Raw genomic sequence first — 18,538 nt, 5'->3', positions numbered from 1 at the left:
TTCTGTGAAGCTTGAGTCCAGCCCAGAATCCATGAGCCAAGCCCAGCCTCTCCCACCCACCCCCGCCCACCAGCTTGGGTTATTCTGCAGACTGGATAGAACTGACTGGAAGCTGGCCAAGGCTTGGCTTCTGCCTTCGAATCCAAGCTCACCCCCCAACCCCATGCTGCCCAAAGATGAAGGTTTATCCTCCTCTCCCCTGTGCTGCACGGAAGGGGCCTGAATGCCATTCCAAAGGGGCCAAAAGCCTCCTGCCTTGTCAGCTATGGCCCCCTCTGGTGCATCTGGACATGTCTCAGCATCCGTGATCTGGTACCCCGAGAGCATCCCATCAGCCTACTGGGGCTCTTCCTCACAGCTGTCAGGTAGCGTTCTTTCTTTAACCAACCCTGCTCTGACAAACCTCTTCTTTTTTTTTTGGTCACGCCGCTTGGCATGTGGGATCTTAGTTCCCCAGCCAGGGATCAAACCTGCGCCCCCTGCACTGGGAGCACGGAGTCTTAACCACTGGACCGCTGGGGAAGTCCCCTGACAAACCTCTTCTTCTTTCAGTGATGGGAAGTGGGACTGACTTGTTTTGCACATCCCAGAAAGGAAAGCAGTCTTGCCACCTGGCTCAGAAGACATAATTGAGTTATCTGAGCGGAGACTCACAGACCCAGGACTGGGAGACCCCGTCTGCCCCCAGGAGGACTTGGTGTCCCTCCCCTGTGTCCTGCAGCCTCTTCTGCCTGCCTGTGGTGGGGTCCTCAGAGAAAGCTATGAAGGGACCCAGAAGTGCATGGCCCTGAAATTAACTGTTTACATCAGCCCATTTTACTGATGAGGAAACTGAGCCCCAAAGAGAAAGTGCTGACTACAGGGTTGGTGGGGGGGCAGGACGAGCTGCCAGCAGAGCCATACCCTGGGCCCAGATCAGCTTCTGGTACCTCACATCCAGCAACCCCCAAAACAGCATCTAATAATCCCTAAAGCTCACGCGAAGCCCTCAGGGGAGGTGCTGATTTCCCATCTTCCGGAGGAGCCTGAGATTCAGACAACCCCGGTGCTCTAACAGCCCTGATTTCCTTACCCTCTCCACCTTCGCTTTGACTGAAAATTAGCCCCCTGCCCCCGCCCTCCAGAGAAACAATGCAAACCCTCAAAATGACAACTCATTCATTCATTCAGCATCTCACTCATTAATTCTGTAAGTCTTTATTGAACTCAAAATCTTGGGAAGATTTTATTAAGTGCTTTCCTGCAATTGGACCAACAGGCCCTGTGTTTGCCTTGGTTGGGGTCAGGGTGTGAACATGGCCCCCCGCAGACCCCTGAGCAAGCCCCTCGGGGAGACTGTGGCCACCCAGAAGCGGCATCCAGGCTCAGTCCTGGAGCTTGCTGGCATACACCTCGGCCCTGTCCAGGGGCGGCCCCCGGTTCACAGACGTGTACGAGGGCTCCGAGGTCCCCAGGGACTTGGGGACGGCCTCCTGCGTGATCTGGGAGTCGTGGGCTGTTTCTCCGTCAGCACTGCCCACGTCCCTGATGGAGGAGATGAACAGAGCCGGGGTTAGGGGCGCAGAGCAAACCCCAACCCCTCAGCTGGTCAGGGACCTTTCTACTTAGACATTGCTTTCACAGAGGTCACCTTAGGCCTTCATTCAATAGACCAATCTTTCCAGAGCACTTACTGTGTGCCAGGCCCTGGGATAAGAAAAGTGTCACCCTTTTGGAGTTGTGTGAACAATTTACAGGTCTTACCGTGAGCTGGACAAATGTCCCCAAAGAGCTAAGATTGTATGGGGAGACAGACCACAGCACACAATGACCAGACAGAGTGGATGAGTCCACTGGAGGGCTTCCTGGAGGAGCGGGCAGTTAATCTGGCCTTAAAGGAGGAGAGTGGAGGCACAGAAAGGTATTTCAGGCATTTGATAGGAAGGACTAGGGAGCGTCTGGGGAAAGAGTGGGAAGTTGGGTGCAGCTGGAGCTGGGGTGGGGACGGTAGGAGGGAAGAGCCCAGCTAAAATCAGATAACAGGACCTTGGTGCCAGATCAGGGTGCTGCCCAAAGGGAGGGAGGGACATCACCACATCCCGACTGCTCCCAGGTCTGGCCAGACAGACCAGTCTCTTGGTGGCTAATCTCATCTATTATCTGTGTTTTTAACTTAAATGTCAGAGGGCAATCTGATTTCCAAGTTCACTGACCGCTCCCTACTCCATCCTTCACCCACCCCCCGTCTCTTCCTGCCTGGCTAATCTCTACCTTTCCACGTAATTTCACCTACTCCAAGGAGCTTTTCCATCCACTCTCTCCACCCGCGCTGGGACAGGAACACCCCCCCGCCCCCCATCTTTAAAGCCGCCTGCGTCTCCTGCCTCTCTTGCGGAGATGCACACTGCATGTGAGTTTTCAGTTCACCCCAGTCCTGATAAAAATTTGTTCCTGCTGTTCCTTCCTCCAGGAAGCCCACCCTGATGCTCCAGGTAGGATCTGCCCTGCCCTCTTCTGGATTCTCATGGCACCTGCACCTGCGGCTGCCTTGATTCACCTCCTGCTCCATCCTCCCAGGATTAGTGGATTCCTGTCTTCCCACCAGGCAGTCCCATTAGCTGCTCCAGACACCCCATGGGACACCTCCAGTCCTGATCTAAATAGACGCACATCAGAGTTGGTAGTGGCGTCAGGAGACTCAGGAGCTCTGGTCCAGCTCTGTTTTACCTGGGGGTATGACCCTGGGCCACCCTTCCCCCCTCAGGCCTCAGTTTCCCCATCTGTACTGCAAGTGAGTGAATTATAATGACAACAGAAGCTAATACCCATTTAGTACGTGGGTACTGCCCTGAGGACTCTATAGGGAATATTTCACTTAACCCTCGAAACTCCATGGGGCAGATAATATTGATTAGAATCTCCATTTTCCAGAAGAGGAAACTGAGGCATAGAAGGATAAGATACTTGCCCAAGACGCACAGCTGTGTCAGAGCTAGGATCTGCCCACAAAGCCCCAGTGCTCAGCAACCCCCTACCCAGCTGAAGACTTGACCTTGGACACACCAGGACCCTGCTCCCCTCTCACTAGACCCCACCCCACCCAGGGTGGAAGGCAGCTCTCTTGCTCCCGGGCTCTCCCCACCTCAGAAGACCCTCCTGGTGGAGTGTGTCTCCAAGCCCTGTCCACGCCCCCCGCAACTTGTGGGTACTCACACGAGGCTGAGGACAATGGCGCCAGCAAAGCCAATGAGCAAGAAGAAGGGCAGGGAGCCCAGGATGGATGTGATGACAATCATGCCCCCACTCCGCCGGCCCGGCCACATGTCGATCGCCGAGTACGGAGCGACTGTGGGATGCAGGCTGGTTACTCTCCAGATGCTGCACCCCCCAGCCTCCTCCCAGGGACGCACAGGGGGCCCCCTGCCCTGGAAGCCTAAAATCTCAGGGATGAAGCAAGGACCCAGGTCAGTGCCTCTCCCTGGGTTTCAGGTGTAATTATCTGACTTGCTACCGCATCCCACTCCCCAACTTTCTCTTGCGTGTGTCTGCTCTCACCCTCTTTTAACTGTCTTTTTGAATAATTTTAAATTATGAACTGACTCAAGTCTTCCGAGACGGATGGGATACAGATTATAAACAAAATAAAGGTGGAGCAAAGGTCCCCAGTCTAACGGAGTCAGGAGCACTGTGCCCTCCCTCTGCTCTGGCCAGTGTCACCCTTTTGGAACTAAGTGGACAGACCATTTATAGGTCCTACTGTGAGCTGGCCACTTTTCTTCCAGTGTCTCCTGTAAATCCCATGAGACCCCCATTCTGCAGATTGCTCCCTGCAGCTCAGGGAGATTGAGTTCCTGTTCAAGGACACTCAGACTCCAGTCTCAAGCCTGTAGGTCTGTCTCCCTGCCCCAAGAGAGCTGGGCCTGGTGCTTTTATCTGGATTACCCAAAGGAACCCTGCTGGAGAAGCAGAGCAAGGATTCTTCTTCCCACTTTTCAGATGGGAAAACTGAGGTCCCACACAGCAGTGAGGCTCAGATGCTGGGCTTGAACTTGGGACTCTCGGTCCCAGGGCAGTGCTGTTTCAGTGGGACCACAAAGCATGGGCGTGCCATTGGAGGGGTGAGCAGAGACAGAGGGTAGCAAGGAGCCCCCAGCCACATGCATGCCTACCCAGCTACACCCTCACTAGCCGTGTGACCTCAGGCAAACTCACAGAGCCCTAACTGGCCCATTAGATTACCATGGGTGGCAGGGGAATTGTTTTTTTTGGCTGTGACCTGCAGCTTGTGGGATCTTAGCCCCCCGACCAGGGATTGAACCCAGGACAGCTGAAGTGAAAGTGCGGAGTCTGGACTGCCAGAGAGTTCCCAGGGAGTTCTAAAGTTAGGGTCACAGGTCGTCAAAATTATCGTAGGAAATCTCTTCTGTTGCCCCTAAGGTTCAGCAGACATGATTTGGTGTGTATAAACCTGGGATCTGTGTTGAGAACTCAGATGGAGGCTTGAGGGGGAAAGGGCAGGACGACCAGGAGATGCCTGGGCCTGCAAGACCCCCCATTTCTGAAAAACCAGAGGAGAATGGCGCCCCTGCTGCCTCCAGGGCTCATGCCCCTGTGGCTACGATGCCTCTGGAACCGCCTTACAGAATAATTATGTTGTCCTTGTGAGGGCTCAACAAAGGGGCTCGTTAGGGTCTAAATGCAGGATAAACGCTAAGCATTTGGAGGCAAATGCACCATCAGGGCTGGAAATGCCGGCTGACTCTGCCTTCAGTTACACCCATCCAGGCAGCCAGCCCAAACACCTGCAAATCCTCCACCTTCCTCTGTCATGGCACCTGGTCCTTGAGGAAGGGAGGGAGGGAGGGAGGGAGAGAGGGAGGATGAAGTCTTGGGTTAAACTATTTTAAGATGCATTTTCCTCATAACCCAATAACCTGCCTGTATCTGGAGAGACTTTTCCAGGTGACAGCATGAGTGTGCTTCCCAGGGTTCCCTTGAGGACCACTCCCAGCTCACTTCCACCACTTACGTCGGTTGGTGCGGATGGGGTCCGACCACAGGGTCTGGTCCTGTACCAAGCCTGTGGACATATTGACCAGGACGTACTTGAATCTGGAAGGAAATGGAGCAGGGATGACTTCTCTCCATCCTGTGAGCCTCAGCCACAGGGAGGGGGAGGGACCGGGGCAGAGGTGGGACTCCTAGGAGATGGAGATCTAGGTGGCCCCAGTGCGGGTGGGGGGGGTGGGTGGGAGGGGCTCTGGCAACAGGATGCTGCTGGACTTTGCATTAGCAGCACGTTTGCCCACGTGTTTCCACAGCACAGATGCCACCTCATCCACGAAACCGTCGGAGCCTAGGCTCTCCCTCTGGGAGCCCCTCTGGGAGCCCCTCTGTTTCTCTGCCGTATATATTGTGCATGTAGCAGATGTGCTGAGTATTGACCCGTCTGTCCTTCTTGCATTTTTGCCTTCCTCTATTCCCAGCCTGGTCCTTGGTCTCACAGAAGTGACATAAAAAAAAAAAAAAAAGGAATAATATCCTTGTGCAACCCCGATGCCCTGTGATAAAGGATAACTTCATATGCAGAAAATCCCAATCAAGTGTTACAAAACATAAAGGAAGATCAGGTGACACAGTACAGAATACGCATGGCCTACTTTAGGTCTTCTTCACCCTCAGTTAAGAATGATGGATGTTCTGAGATCAAATAAATCAACAGCCTCTAGTTTGACACTTAAAAAAAAATGAAGACCCTTAAAATCTTTGTAGCATCCAGTGTTTTGCTTAATCCCTGCTTCTCTAGGTTTGAAGATGAGAATTCCAGAGGCTGGGAGGTGTGCCCTATGTCCCCTAGGTAGGGTGGGCTCAAGTAGGAGGGAGAGGTTTTCCCACGTTAAGAACAAGGTCAGAGGTAAGGGTTGAGGGTGGGGGAGAAGACAGCCAGGACTCAGGTCCTGCCCAGTGGCCGAGGCCAGAGGAGGGCTGAGCCCTGTGAGAGGATGGAGGTAAGGGATGGCCTGGGCCCCAGATGTGGCCTAGAGGGTACAGAGACCCCAATCTAGGTGTCTCCGTGGTAACAGGGGTGAGTGTAATCAAGGCTAGGCACTGGGTAAGACGCCTGGCCCTGGGTCAGGGCTGAGCCCCCAGCTTGGCACAGAGAAGATGCTCAGGAAATACGCGTGAAAATGAGTCGCTGTGCGCTCCCTGCAGCGCACTCTTTCATGGGTGGGCCACGAAAGGGTGTGCTGCAGGGAGGCGGGAGAAGTCTTTGCGCTGAGCCCCAGCTTTTCTCGAGGTGACCCCCTTCCCTCCCTGGACCACAGCTCCTTCCCTGTCAAACGAACTGCCACATGGGTGATGGGCCAGGACCAGGTGCGTAACTTGTAGGGCCCAGTGTAAAAAGGAAAATGCGGCCTCTAGTTTAAAAGTTAAGAATTTCAAGATGGCAGTGGCAGAGCATTAAGCCAAGAGGGGGTCCTTCTGAGTGCAGGGCCCTGTGCACGGTCACGAGCCCAGGAAGCCAGGAATCCTTTATGGCAACCGGGACGGTCCTGGCATGTGGTAAGCTCCGGAGAAATGTGGCTTCTCACACTTCACCGGCTCTAGGTCGCCCCACGTCGGGGCTGGGGCACACCTGCCCCTCTCCCGCAGCCGTTCACACCCACCTGTATTCCGTGGCTGCTGACAGGGGTGGGTTGCAGAGGCCCCAGAAGTTGGGGTCAGACAGGCAGGTCCCATTGGTGCCCACCCTGACCAGGTATGCGTTCAGGATCTCCGAGGCCCGGGACACATCACTGACAGCATCCAAGCTGGGCAGGTCACTGCAGGGGGTCAGGTCAAAGGCCGCTGCCTTGTAGGGGCCTGTCCTCCCTCCCTCTGTCTGCTGGAACGTCGAGCTGAGTGGGGCCTTGGTGCTGTCCTGCACAGAGGCATTCCTGGAGCTGGCTGTAGAGGCAATGCCGGGAGTGAGGTTCCTGGCCACCCCAGCTTAGTCACTCACTCAGTCATTCAACAAACGTCCCTAAGCATCCTCTCTGCGCCAGCGCTGTACTGGGCCCTGGGGTCTCTTCCTTACTTGCTGGGTGATCTTGGACCACTCACTTTACCTCTCTGGACCCTCTGTGAAATGGGAGGAAAATACCTCGCAGGGCCTGCAGATTGGGATTGGGAACAGGTAGGCAGTCAATACTTGTTTGCTGTAGTATAAAATGATGACCCCAAAGGAGCTGCTGTAAATGGCTGCTGGCTGGAAACGTAAGAGGTTGTCATCGGGTCCCCACTCTCAGATCCCAGGGTTGCTGCCAATGAACAGGTCGGGGCTGGCCCAGAGCCAGCAAGTCCGAATGCGTGGCTTCCGTCCCAAACACCGATCTTGAACTACCGCGGGAAGCCTTGGGCAGGACTTGAGCTTGGGGACCAGAGAATCTGATCTGCTCTCCAGCTCCGGGAGCTCCCATGAGTTGCTCAGCCTCTCTGAGCCCCGATTATTTGCCCCTGTGATGAGCATCCTAACAGTTACCTTGCAGGCAGGTTGTAACTATTAGCTCAAAGGTGTGCGAAGCACGAAGCACAATGTAAGTACACAGTGATTGATGCTGTTATTATTTCCCCCACTAGACTGGATGTCCCTCCAGGGCAGATGCACGTCTGTGACCGCAATCTTCCAGCCCAGGGCTGGCACAGAGCGGGCACCAGTGCATGTCAGCGAGGTGCATGGGTGGTTTAATTGCAGGGATGGAGCACCCCTCTACCTGTCTCCTTCCCTCCTGCCTGCAGACAGGTCAAAGACCCTTTCAGAGCAGCCCAGAGGAAGCAGGACCCTTACCCGAGTCGACCAGGACATAGAGGTACACCTCGTAGATACCATGGAGGGCCGCTGGGCTGTCAAACATGCAGAGAGGCTTTTCCAAGGCCACGGTGGTGAGTGTGGGGTTGCTGGTGGCAAAAGTCACACTAGCCAGCTGGGGCTGGAGGTTCACACCTGGAGGAGCAATGAGGCCAGGAGCTGACCCCCAGCAGAACTGTCCACACCGACGGGCACGCTCTGAGCACGTGCACACACGCACACACACACACACACACACCCCTCTGCAGTTACTGAACATCTGCGGTGAGCCAGGCACTGGGTTTCACTCTCCCTGTGGACCATCTCAGGAACTTGTCTCAGACACGGGCAGCATCCCCATCCCCACCCAGCCATCCTGACCAGAACCAGGAAATCCAGCTGAACTACTTCTCTCTCGCTCCCCCCAACAGACATTCAGTCACCAAGAACCCCATCGCTCCTCCTATGCATCTCTCCACCCCGTCAGCCCGGTCTGAGTCCACCCTCTTCACCTGGACCCTAGGAAACAGCCCTCCCCGATCCTCTGCGCTCTATCGTGCAAATCTGACTGCGTCCCTCTCCTGCTGGGCCCCTTCCTGGCTCCCCACTGCCCTCCAACACGGTCCAGCCTCTCTGGAGGGGCAGTGAGGTCCTGAAGCTCTGGGCCTTGCCTCGTGGGTCTCCAGCCTCCCCTCCATGCACACCCCCTGACCTCATGCTCCGGTCACACCGATGGACAATGGGTGGGAGGTTCCCAGGATAGACAATGCCACCCCCCTCCTCCCTGAACTTGCCCATGCTGCCCCTTCACATGAAATATCGCTCCGTGTCCTGAGTCCAAGCATCACCATGAGCCTAGTCCAGTCCCTTCTCTGCTCTCCCACAGTCCCCTGTGTGTCTCTTGTAGCACCCAGCACAGAGCCCTCGAATACCCATCAGAAGCAGCTTATTAATCAACATTGGCTATTATTATTAATATCTGGGTCCCCAGAGCCTGCACAGGGCCTGGCACAGAGCAGGCATCTGTGCCCATTCCTGGAGGGAATAAGTTCCCATTCCTGATGCCACTTCCCAACCAGACTCCTCTGGGGACCCTTCAGGAGGATCAGGGTGCAGGACACGCCCCGGGACACAGCTGCCCGCCCTCCCCGGGCACAGCCCCCTCCTCTCATCCGCCGTTTACCTGAGCCAAGTCGCAGGCAGCCGAGGGCCAGCAGGACCCAGAGCGGAGGCATAGCCCGAGAGAAGCTGCGACAGGGCGGGCGGTCCTGGGGGCGAGCATGCACCGCGCCTCTCCCGCCGCGCGCACCTGTCCGCCCTGGGCCCCGGGCGCGCCCCGCCCCCGCCGCAGCCAGCCAATCTTCCGCCTCCTCGCAGGATATTTGCATAAACCCCGCCCCGGGCTCCCCCGGACCGCGAGGTGCTCAGGGCACAAATCCATCCCCGCCGGACCTTCCCCGTCCCCTGACCGAAGCTCCTACTGTGTGCTGAGGCTGGAGCGGCGCTTTCAGGGCGTCTCTTGCCTAATGAGACCTTGGGGGCAAACCACTCCCTCTTTGAGCCTTAGTTTCCACACTGTAAAGTGAGGACGCTGATTCCTTTATGGAATTCTATTTATGGAAACCCTACTACGTGCCACTCACTGGGCTCTTGTGAGGATGAAACGGGTTAACGGGTGAAAGTGGTGTCATGGAAAACCTCGAAGTCCTGGGTCTCTGAGCTGTCTGAAGACCCCTGGTGTGGCCCTTCAGTTCACAGGCGCAAGGCCAAGGCCCCGGGAGGCCAGGGACTCGCCAAGGCTGCAGGTGGGCTCCAGGGCTGGTGGAGCTCAGGAATGCTGCCCCCCAGCCCAGGGCTGTTTCAAAAGGGATGGATCAGGGTTTCAAGGCGTGCTTCCTGGGGGAGCTTTTGAAAATAGTGTTGGGGTCTTCACCTGGACCAGATGGTTCCCTCCAGCATCAGGAAGTGTGCACATCTCCCAGTACACCTTAGATTTTACATTTTAAAAATAAAAGTAAAAGGATGGGAAATTTTTAAACTGGAACCCAACAGTAACTAGTGAATCTGTGTATGACATTGGTGGTATAACCACTTGAAGAAAAGGACTGTACCTGAGGGACTTTGGAACAGGCTTGCCTGCCTGTGCTCCCTTGGTGGAGAATCCTCTAAGGACAAAGAGACCCTGGTCCTCACTGGTAAGGCAGTGGTGACGGTGGGAGACAGAGCAGCTGGGAAGCAACTTTGGGACACCCTAGGACTGGTGCTGTCAGGACCCAGCTTCCCGCCATAGGATGAAGGGGAAATGGAGTGGGGGAAGGGGGAGTATTTTCAATTAGCAGTATTATTATGAAAAAGTAACAAAACGACTCCCAAGTTCTGTCTATTGAGAGGACATAGAAGGGATGACAGCCTGTTGCAAGGAGCTCACTTAGCACTCTTGGACCCGAAACCTCATCCACCAGCAAACCGCACCAGGGCCCCTGGAGGGATGGCGACTCCAGGGCTGGGGCAGGGAAAGTCCAGAGGAGCTTAGAAAGTAAAGAAACTCTAGAAGAACGATGGCACAGAAGGGGCTTGAAAGGGCTCCCAGTGGTCAGGTTGGGGAAATTTGAGCACAAAATAAATAACCAAAGTAACATATTTAGCCCATTGGATAAAATCCAAATCCATGTGTCAATACTGATACTTTTAAAAAATATTTATTTGACTGAGCCAGGTCTTAGTTGCAACATGTGGGATCTAGTTCCCTGACCAGGGATCGAACCCAGACCCCCAGCATGGGAAGCACAGAATCTTAGCCACTGGACCACCAGGGAAATCCCAATACTGATCCTTTAAAAAACGTTTCATAAGAGAAGGGAACATTCTTCTTTTTTTTTTTTTTTTTTTTTTTTGTGGTACGCGGGCCTCTCACTGTTGTGGCCTCTCCCGTTGCCGAGCACAGGCTACGGATGTGCAGGCTCAGCGGCCATGGCTCACGGGCCCAGCTGCTCCGCGGCATGTGGGATCCTCCCGGACCGGGGCACGAACCCGTGTCCCCTGCATCGGCAGGCAGACTCTCAACCACTGCGCTACCAGGGAAGCCCTGGAACATTCTTCTTTAAAGAAGAACACCAACGAATAAATGTAGAGAGAATGACAAAACCAAAAATCACTATTTTACAACCAGCCTGGTAATAACTGATTCGAGAAGGAATCATCTCAGAAGATGTTAAAATCATAGGGTCAAATATTTTTAGGGAACAAGATACACAGAAATCTGGAGACACCAACTTAATGAAACAGTCAAATCTGATGTCACCAATAATGGGACGGACTGACCTCACGTGCTTCCCGGCATCATGGCTCTGGGAAGGTCTCAGCATCATCTATGGATTTCCTGACCAAAAAGTCTAACCGGAATCGAATCAACAGCAAACAATCAGACACATTCAAACTGAGGGATCTTCTGCAAACCAGCTGGCCTGGATGCTCTTAAAATGGTACTGTCATAAAAGGCAAAAGCAAAAACAAAACAACAAAACAAAAGCCTGAGAATTGCTGTAGACTGAAGGAGACATAACAACTATTGTATAAAGGCACTGAGTGACCCTTGATGAATTCTTGGGTAAAAGCAAAGAAGCTCTAATGAACACTGTGGTAGTTAGCATGACAAAGAGAGAAATTTGAATTACAGAATGTGTATTGGATAATAATATTGATTAGACACTAAACTTCCTGAGTGTGACCACCTTATTGTAGTTCTGTAGAGGGAGATGCATGCTGGACTGTTGTGGGTGAGGCGTCGTGATATCTGAAACTCACACACGTATTTAAGGAGAGAAACAGAGAAAATAAGAGACAAAGCAAATGTAGCATAATGTTAACAATTGGTAAGTATGCATATTCACTGTACTCTTCTTGAAACATTCCTATAGATTTGAAATTTTTCGAAGTAAAAGCGTTGGGAGAAAAAGATTCTATGCTCAGCCACAAACACACTGATCCCCTCCCAGGGCCTCAGTTTCCCCTCTGTAAAATGGCGTGGGGGTTTGATGGCCTCTCAGCTCTGACCTGCCAAGAGTGGAAGAACAGATCCTTATCTCCGGGGAACAGAAAATGCCCCGAGATAAGAACTCTTGAGCAAAGGGTGGGGTTTTCCTCCAGGAATTTTTATGGACTGACATTTCTTGTCCAGCGACTGTGTGTGTGTGAACCAGAGTTTGTCAGAGGCCAGCAGAGCTGATCTTGAAGGCTCAGCCCAGAATCCCCCATGAGAGAGAGCAGGCAGGGACTCACTGTCTTCTCCAAGACGCTGCAGTTTCTTATGAAAAAACAAACAAAAATCCTTAGCCTCTTGCCTTGCCCAAATATGGAGAAAATATTTGGGGGAAAATGTTAAAATAATAATCTACTGAGGCCCAGAAACATTCTGCAAAAAAAAGTGTTGGATTTATAAACAAGTTTCCACTTCAAAGTACTGACTTTTGTTTGGCAGATCCTGAAGAAGGGAAAAGTGCAGGAGATACGAGTCGTTTTCCTGGGTGACACTCATGCTGGTGTCAGTGGAGGGAAACTGGGGTGACAAAGAGGCCCTGACACCGGCCAATGCGTCCTCCTGCTTCAGCCCAAACATCCCATGTGGACATTCCAAAAATTTCTTTTGCTAATACCAATTTTTTAAAAATTTCCTCTTTTTGATCAGGCCCATTCCAGGGCCCTGAGTCTTCCATCTGACTTAATATTTTACTTCCAGTTTTATTGAGATATAATTGGCATAAAGCCCTGTATAAGTTTAAGGTGTACAGCATAATGACTTGACTTACGTACATCATAAAATGACTATCACAATAAGTTTAGTGAACATCTATCATCTCACACAGACACAAAATTAAAGAAGTAGGAAAACAATTTTCTTTTTAACATCTTTATCGGAGTATACTTGCTTTACAGTGCTTTGTTAGTTTCTGATGTATAACAAAGTGAATCAGCTATATCCCCTCCCTCATATCCCCTCCCTCTCGCGTCTCCCTCCCACCCTCCCTATCCCACCCCTCTAGGTGGACACAAAGCACCGAGCTGATCTCCCTGTGCGATATGGCTGCTTCACACTAGCTAGCTATTTTACATCTGGTAGTGTATATGCGTCAATGCTACTCTCTCACTTCGTCCCAGCTTACCCTTCCCCCTCCCCGTGTCCTCAAGTCCATTCTCTGCGTCTGTGTCTTTATTCCTGTCCTGCCCTTAGGTTCTTCAGACCTTTTCTTTTTTTTAGATTCCATACATATGTGATGAGAACTCTTAGGATTTATTCTCTTAACACCTTTCATATGTAACATACAGCAGTGTTCATTATATTTATCATGTTATACATTACAACCCTAGTACTTAGCCAACTTATAACTGGAAGTGTGTAGCTTTTGACTGAGTTCATCCAGTTCCTCCGAGCCCCACTCCCCACCTCTGGTAACTACAAACCTGATCTCTTTTTCTATGAGCTTGTTTGTTTTTGAAGTATAATCAACTACAGCACTATGTCAGTTCCATCTGACTTTAAATCTGTTTGTGTATTTCAATCCAACAGACCATCTTTCTGAACCCTGGCCTGGACTACGTGCTTGCTAGGAGGCCACGGAGCAGGAAGTTCTGTAATGGGAAAGGTTATACAAACCCAGCCCTGCACAGACCTCCTTTGAATTTGAAACATGGGGAGTTTATAGGTTGGAAATTCTTGACCCAGAAATGTTTCTCCAAGGGCCAGAGAGGCCAGAGAGGCCTGAGCCGGTTTCCACAACTCTTTTCTTTCGATGTCACCCCAGCGAGCACTTGGTCTTAGTCTTGGCCACATCTGAGATGTCCTGGAAGCCAAGCTTTTAGCTGTGGTGACATTAAGTCACTTTCAAACAAAATGAAACAAAATAAAATGTGAGCAAAGCAGCCCTCACCTCTCTCTGCGTTCCCCAGCCTCCTCCCCGCCCCCCACATCCTGCAGAACAGCCCCAGCAGTGCCCTGAAGGGCCTTGGCTCTGGTTCTTTCTCCAAAGCCTTAATTTCTTTCTCAGTGAACTGGGGGTTCTCAAGGTACCCTCTGGCAGAGCAGAGGCGTGAAGTGCGATGGTGGGGTGAACATGACTGGGGTGCTGGGCAGTGTGGGCAGCTAGAGCCTTCACCCTCCTTCTCAGGCCATCAGAGGCCTTCCTTTCAGTGCCCGCTCAGGTAGAATCCAACCTTACTCTGCAGATATTTATTGAATGCCTACTATGTGCTGGCCACACCAGTCTCCCAAGTGACTCAAATCCATCTGTTCCTTTCTGGTCCTGCTCCGGCTGCCAGGCACATGCTATCACTTTGCTAGGGCTGCTGTAACAAATACCACAGACTGGGGGGGGAGGAGGCGGGGCTTAAACAACAGAAACTTAGTTTCTCACAATTCTGGAGCCTAGAAGTCTGTGATCAAGGTGTCAGCAGATCTGGTTGCTTCTGAGCCTCTCTCCTTGGCTTGCAGGTAGCCGCCTTCTCCCTGTGTCCTCAGATGGTCTCCCTCCGTGTGTCTGTGTCCTAATCGCCTCTTCTTATAAGGATGCCTGTCATATGGATTAAGGACCATCCTAATGACCTCATTTCACCTTATCACCTCTTTAAAGACCCTGTCTCCAAGTACAGCCACATTCTGAAGTACTGGGGGTTAGGACTCCAGCATTCACCCATGACACACATACTTGGCTCTGTCTATGCCTTCCTGCCTGGACTAATAACATAATAACAACAGTTGCCCTTATGTGTCGAGGACTGCGCTAAGTGTTTTACTCACGTTAACTCATTTATCATAACCAGTCTGAGACGCAGGTATTATTATTACCTCCATTTTACAGATGAGGAAACTGAGGCTCAAAGAGGTTGAGCCTGTTAGACTGTGAGCTCTGTGGAGGCAGGAACCTTGTCTTTAACCCCAGCACAGTGCCTGATGCTGTTATGCAGGACAGACAGACATGCCCAGTGTCCCCCAGGTAGGAAGTAGGGAGAGGATTTTAAACCCATGTCATGGGACCCCATCATCCATGCCCTAACCACTGCAAAGACCTGCCTCTTCCTTGGTCTCCTCTCCCCCAGAAACCAGAGTGGCATTTCTAAAATTCAAATCTGGGCGCCACTTCCTCATGTAAAACCCTTCAGGGGCCCTGACCGTCCTCAGGATGAAGTCCAAGCTTCTAACCCCAGCATCCAAGGCCTCACATGGCTGGTTAGCTCCCGCTAACCTCTCCGCCTTCCCTCTCTCCCCCAACTCGGGGCACTAGCCCCCCTGAACATTGGCATGTCCCCCAGCTCACTACACTCTCTCTTGCCCTCTGTTGCTCCAAAGATGCGGCCTTTTGCAGCGTCCCCCAGCTTTGATATCAACAACTGATGTTTTCTCAAGACTGATTTTGACTGCTGCCCTCAGACAGCTGCCCAAGGCCTTTTTGCACATGTTGTGCCCACTGCTTAGAGTACCTGTGCTCCACACTCTTCCATGGAAGCCACCTGTCCTCCAAGGCCCGGCCCAAATCCCTCTTCCTCCAGGAAGGCTTCCTTCCATGGCTCTCCACACATGCCATGGCTACTATGATGACATCATGCCGGCGATGTGTCTTGCTCCCTCAAACCCCAGAGTAAGAGCCCATCCCGGGCTGTGATAGGATCTTCTTTGTTACAGTGACGCCCATGCCCTGCACAGGGCACATGCCCAGCAGTGTTTGATGAATGAATAAGTGAAAGAAATTTTATTTATGTTATTTTATTTTTTAAAAAATTAATTGATTTATTTGGCTGCGTTGGGTCCTAGTTGCGGCACATGGGATCTTGGTTGTGGCATGCAGGATCTTTCCTCGCAGCACACAGGCTTCTCTCTAGTTGTGGTGCACGGGCTCCAGAGTGCATGGGCTCAGTAGTTGCGGTGTGTGGGCTTAGTTGCCCCGCGGCGTGTGGGATCTTAGTTCCCCTGACCAGGGATCAAACCCATGTCCCCTGCACTGGAAGGCGGATTCTTAACCACTGGACCACCAGTCCAGTGGTTTTTTTTTTTTTTTTTTTTCTCTTTTAGTTCTGGCTCACGGGCTCTAGAGCACAGGCTCAGTAGTTGTGGCACACGGGCTCAGTTGTTGCGGCGCACTGGCTTAGTTGCTCCACGGCATGTGGGATCCTCCCAGACCAGGGCTCAAACCTATGTCCCCTGTGCCGGCAGGCGGATTCTCAACCACTGCGCCACCAGGGAAGCGCCACCGTGAAAGAATTTTGCTGTACAGGAGAGACTGGCACAACATTGTAACTGAACTATACTTCAATTAAAAAAAAAAGATGGACTTCCCTGGTGGCACGGTGGTTAAGAATCTGCCGCAACTACTGAGCCCACGTGCCACAACTACTGAAGCCCGCGCGCCTAGAGCCCGCCCGCGCTCCACAACAAGAGAAGCCACCGCAACGAGAAGCCCGTGCACCGCAATGAAGAGTAGCCCCCGCTGGCCGCAACTAGAGAAAGCCCGTGCGCAGCAACGAAGATGCAATGCAGCCAAAAATAAAAAGAAAAAAAGAAAAAAAAAGAAAGAATAACAGCAGTAGGGAGGGTGTGGGGAAAGCAGCACTTTCTATTATACTTATAATTTGGTATAGCCTAGTGGAGATGTTTTCGGTTTTTATGTAATAAAAAATTTTTATTTAATAAAAAATGTTCTAGTTAATAAAAATCAAAATGTAAAAAAAAAAAAACATTTTAATGAATATAAGTAGAAGCGAGGTGGCTCTTTGAAGGTGCCAAGTTCATCTCGGTTCACACCAGACGCCCTCCAGAAAGGAGCCGTAGCGAGGCGTGCGGCCGGCTGGCATGACTGCAGGCGGAAGGAGTGTTCACACCATGGACGTATTTTGAGAGCTGAGCCACCAGGATGCTGCTGATGGACTGGATGTAGGGTGTGGGTAAGGGAGGAGTCCAGGGTGGCCCCAAGCTCTGGCTCGAGGAGCTGGAAGGATGGAGCTGCCCTTAAGCGAACGGGGAAGGCGTTGGGAAGAGCAGGTTTGGAGGGGAGAGGGAATCCAGACGTCAGTTTTCGACCTTCTAATTCAGTTGAGGCTCTGGGGCCCAGAGAGGGCGAGTGGCTGGGCTAAGCCACCCAGCCCCTCGTAGGCGTGGACAGACTCTGGTGATCTTCCCGCCCCCCGTGGTCTCCACTTTGAGGTCTGTGAGGCCGGTTCTCTGACGACGGCCCCACCCCTGGGCTTCGGAGAGTTTATGGAGCCAGTGGCAGCTTCTCCCAGCCGGTGACACCGGAAGGGTGGCAGGAGGGGCGTGGCGGGGACTGATTTACAACCTGAGAGTAACTACCATCCCCCAGCGCCGCCAGCTAGCTGCCCAGTCCCGTGCGGGCACAGCGGCCTGAGGGCCGTCAGACCCACGGGTCCTGGAGGAGCTCTTTGGAGCCCCGGTGTCAAGGCCGAAGGGGGTACTGTGGGGCAGGGGAGGGTCAGGGGTGCTCTGGCGTCACACCCCACCCCCCACCTCCCCCGCCTTGTGGTGGGCGAGGTGAGCCTTCTCCGGTTGAGCAGTGACAAACTGGTTTGTCCGTCTCTGGAATGGAGCCCAGATTAGACATTAATCTCTCCTTGTCTGTGTGATCTGGAAGCTGGCAGGCATGGGGGGCCCTGAAACGCCTGGGTCGGCTCAGAATTGTTCTCTCTCTGTCACATGGCCACGGGCAACCGGTCACTCCCCAGTGGCCCCTCCCCCTGGCCAAACCTGTGGGTCAGAGCCTGGAGGGTGAGAGCAGAAGGGGGGCCCTTTACAGCTCCCAGGCTCCTCCCCCTTCCATCACGTCCCTTCATGCCTGCAGGAGCTTGGGGAGGTGGTTGGCGTCACCCCCACTTTACAGAGGAGAAAACAGGGGCTCCCAGCTGCAGTGCCTTTCCCCAAGTCTCCTGCGCCCCAGGCTGCCGGCTCTGCCTCGCAGAGGGTGTGCTTCAGGGGTTCAGGAGGGATGGGGGCTATGGATGGAGGGGATGGGGTGGGGCCTCCCCAAGCCCTGGGGAACAAACAGCCGGGCACTGGGAGCTGGACTCCAGGCCTCTGCCTGATCTGACTGGTGCTCAGCCCCGCTCCCGGTCCCATCCATCCCGGGACGGCCCGGCCAGCCGGGAGGGGCCTGCGAGTACATCCAAATCCTCCCCCTTGCGGTCTGGTGGGGACACCGAGGCCTGGAGGGAAGAGCTGAGTGCAGCCAGCCAGTCAGGCCCCAGCAGGGTCATCTCAGAAGCCTGTGCTCTTGTCCCATCTCTGCTCCCATTTCCATCGACACGCAGGCTGCAGCCCCGGCCCTTTCTCAGCCTCTCCCAGCACAGATATAGAGCAGTTCCAACCTGGTCTTTTCTGACGCTGCCCTTTGGGTAGCAGTGCCTGAATTTGAACACCCTGCCAGTAACCTCAGCTCTCAAATGAATTCTCCATTTCATGTTTTCATCCTACCCAACCCTCTAATGGTCACCACTCTAAAAGGCCTGAAAAGCTAGGTCATGTGACTCTGTGAACTTCTGGGTGGGTGGGAGGGTCCCTGGATAGTCCCCCACAGAGGCTGGGAGGCATTCAGGTCAAGCCCCGAGATTTGCTATCAGTCTCTGTGGCCTTGGGCACGTTGACTGTACCTTGCACTGTGTCCTATTTGCAAATGATCTTAATCTCTCCCTCACGATCTGCTCTAAGGATTAAATAAGCTAATGTATATAATAAGG

General features: G+C 53.0%; 1 protein-coding gene across 2 annotated transcripts; it reads right to left on the bottom strand.

The window, feature by feature from the left end:
• Window positions 1-1,364: 1,364 nt before the first annotated feature.
• UPK3A (uroplakin 3A) lies at window positions 1,365-9,042 on the bottom strand (the record flags this gene model as incomplete). 2 transcript variants are annotated; one of them, XM_079714865.1, is made up of 6 exons in its annotated part: window positions 1,365-1,524; window positions 3,193-3,325; window positions 5,009-5,091; window positions 6,648-6,927; window positions 7,808-7,963; window positions 8,991-9,042. In XM_079714865.1, 6 exons carry the CDS (start codon window positions 9,040-9,042, stop codon window positions 1,365-1,367), a joined length of 864 nt encoding a protein of 287 aa, XP_079570991.1. The 2 variants fall into 2 exon arrangements, with proteins under 2 accessions (XP_079570991.1, XP_079570992.1); XM_079714866.1 differs by lacking the exons at window positions 5,009-5,091; window positions 6,648-6,927.
• Between the last annotated feature and the right edge of the window lie 9,496 nt (window positions 9,043-18,538).

Source organism: Hyperoodon ampullatus (genome assembly GCF_949752795.1).
Source record: "Hyperoodon ampullatus genome assembly, chromosome: 11".
Classification (NCBI taxonomy): Eukaryota; Metazoa; Chordata; class Mammalia; order Artiodactyla; family Ziphiidae; genus Hyperoodon; species Hyperoodon ampullatus.
The sequence above is the reverse complement of the archived record's forward strand: the minus strand, read 5'-3'. Positions and strand labels throughout refer to the sequence as shown.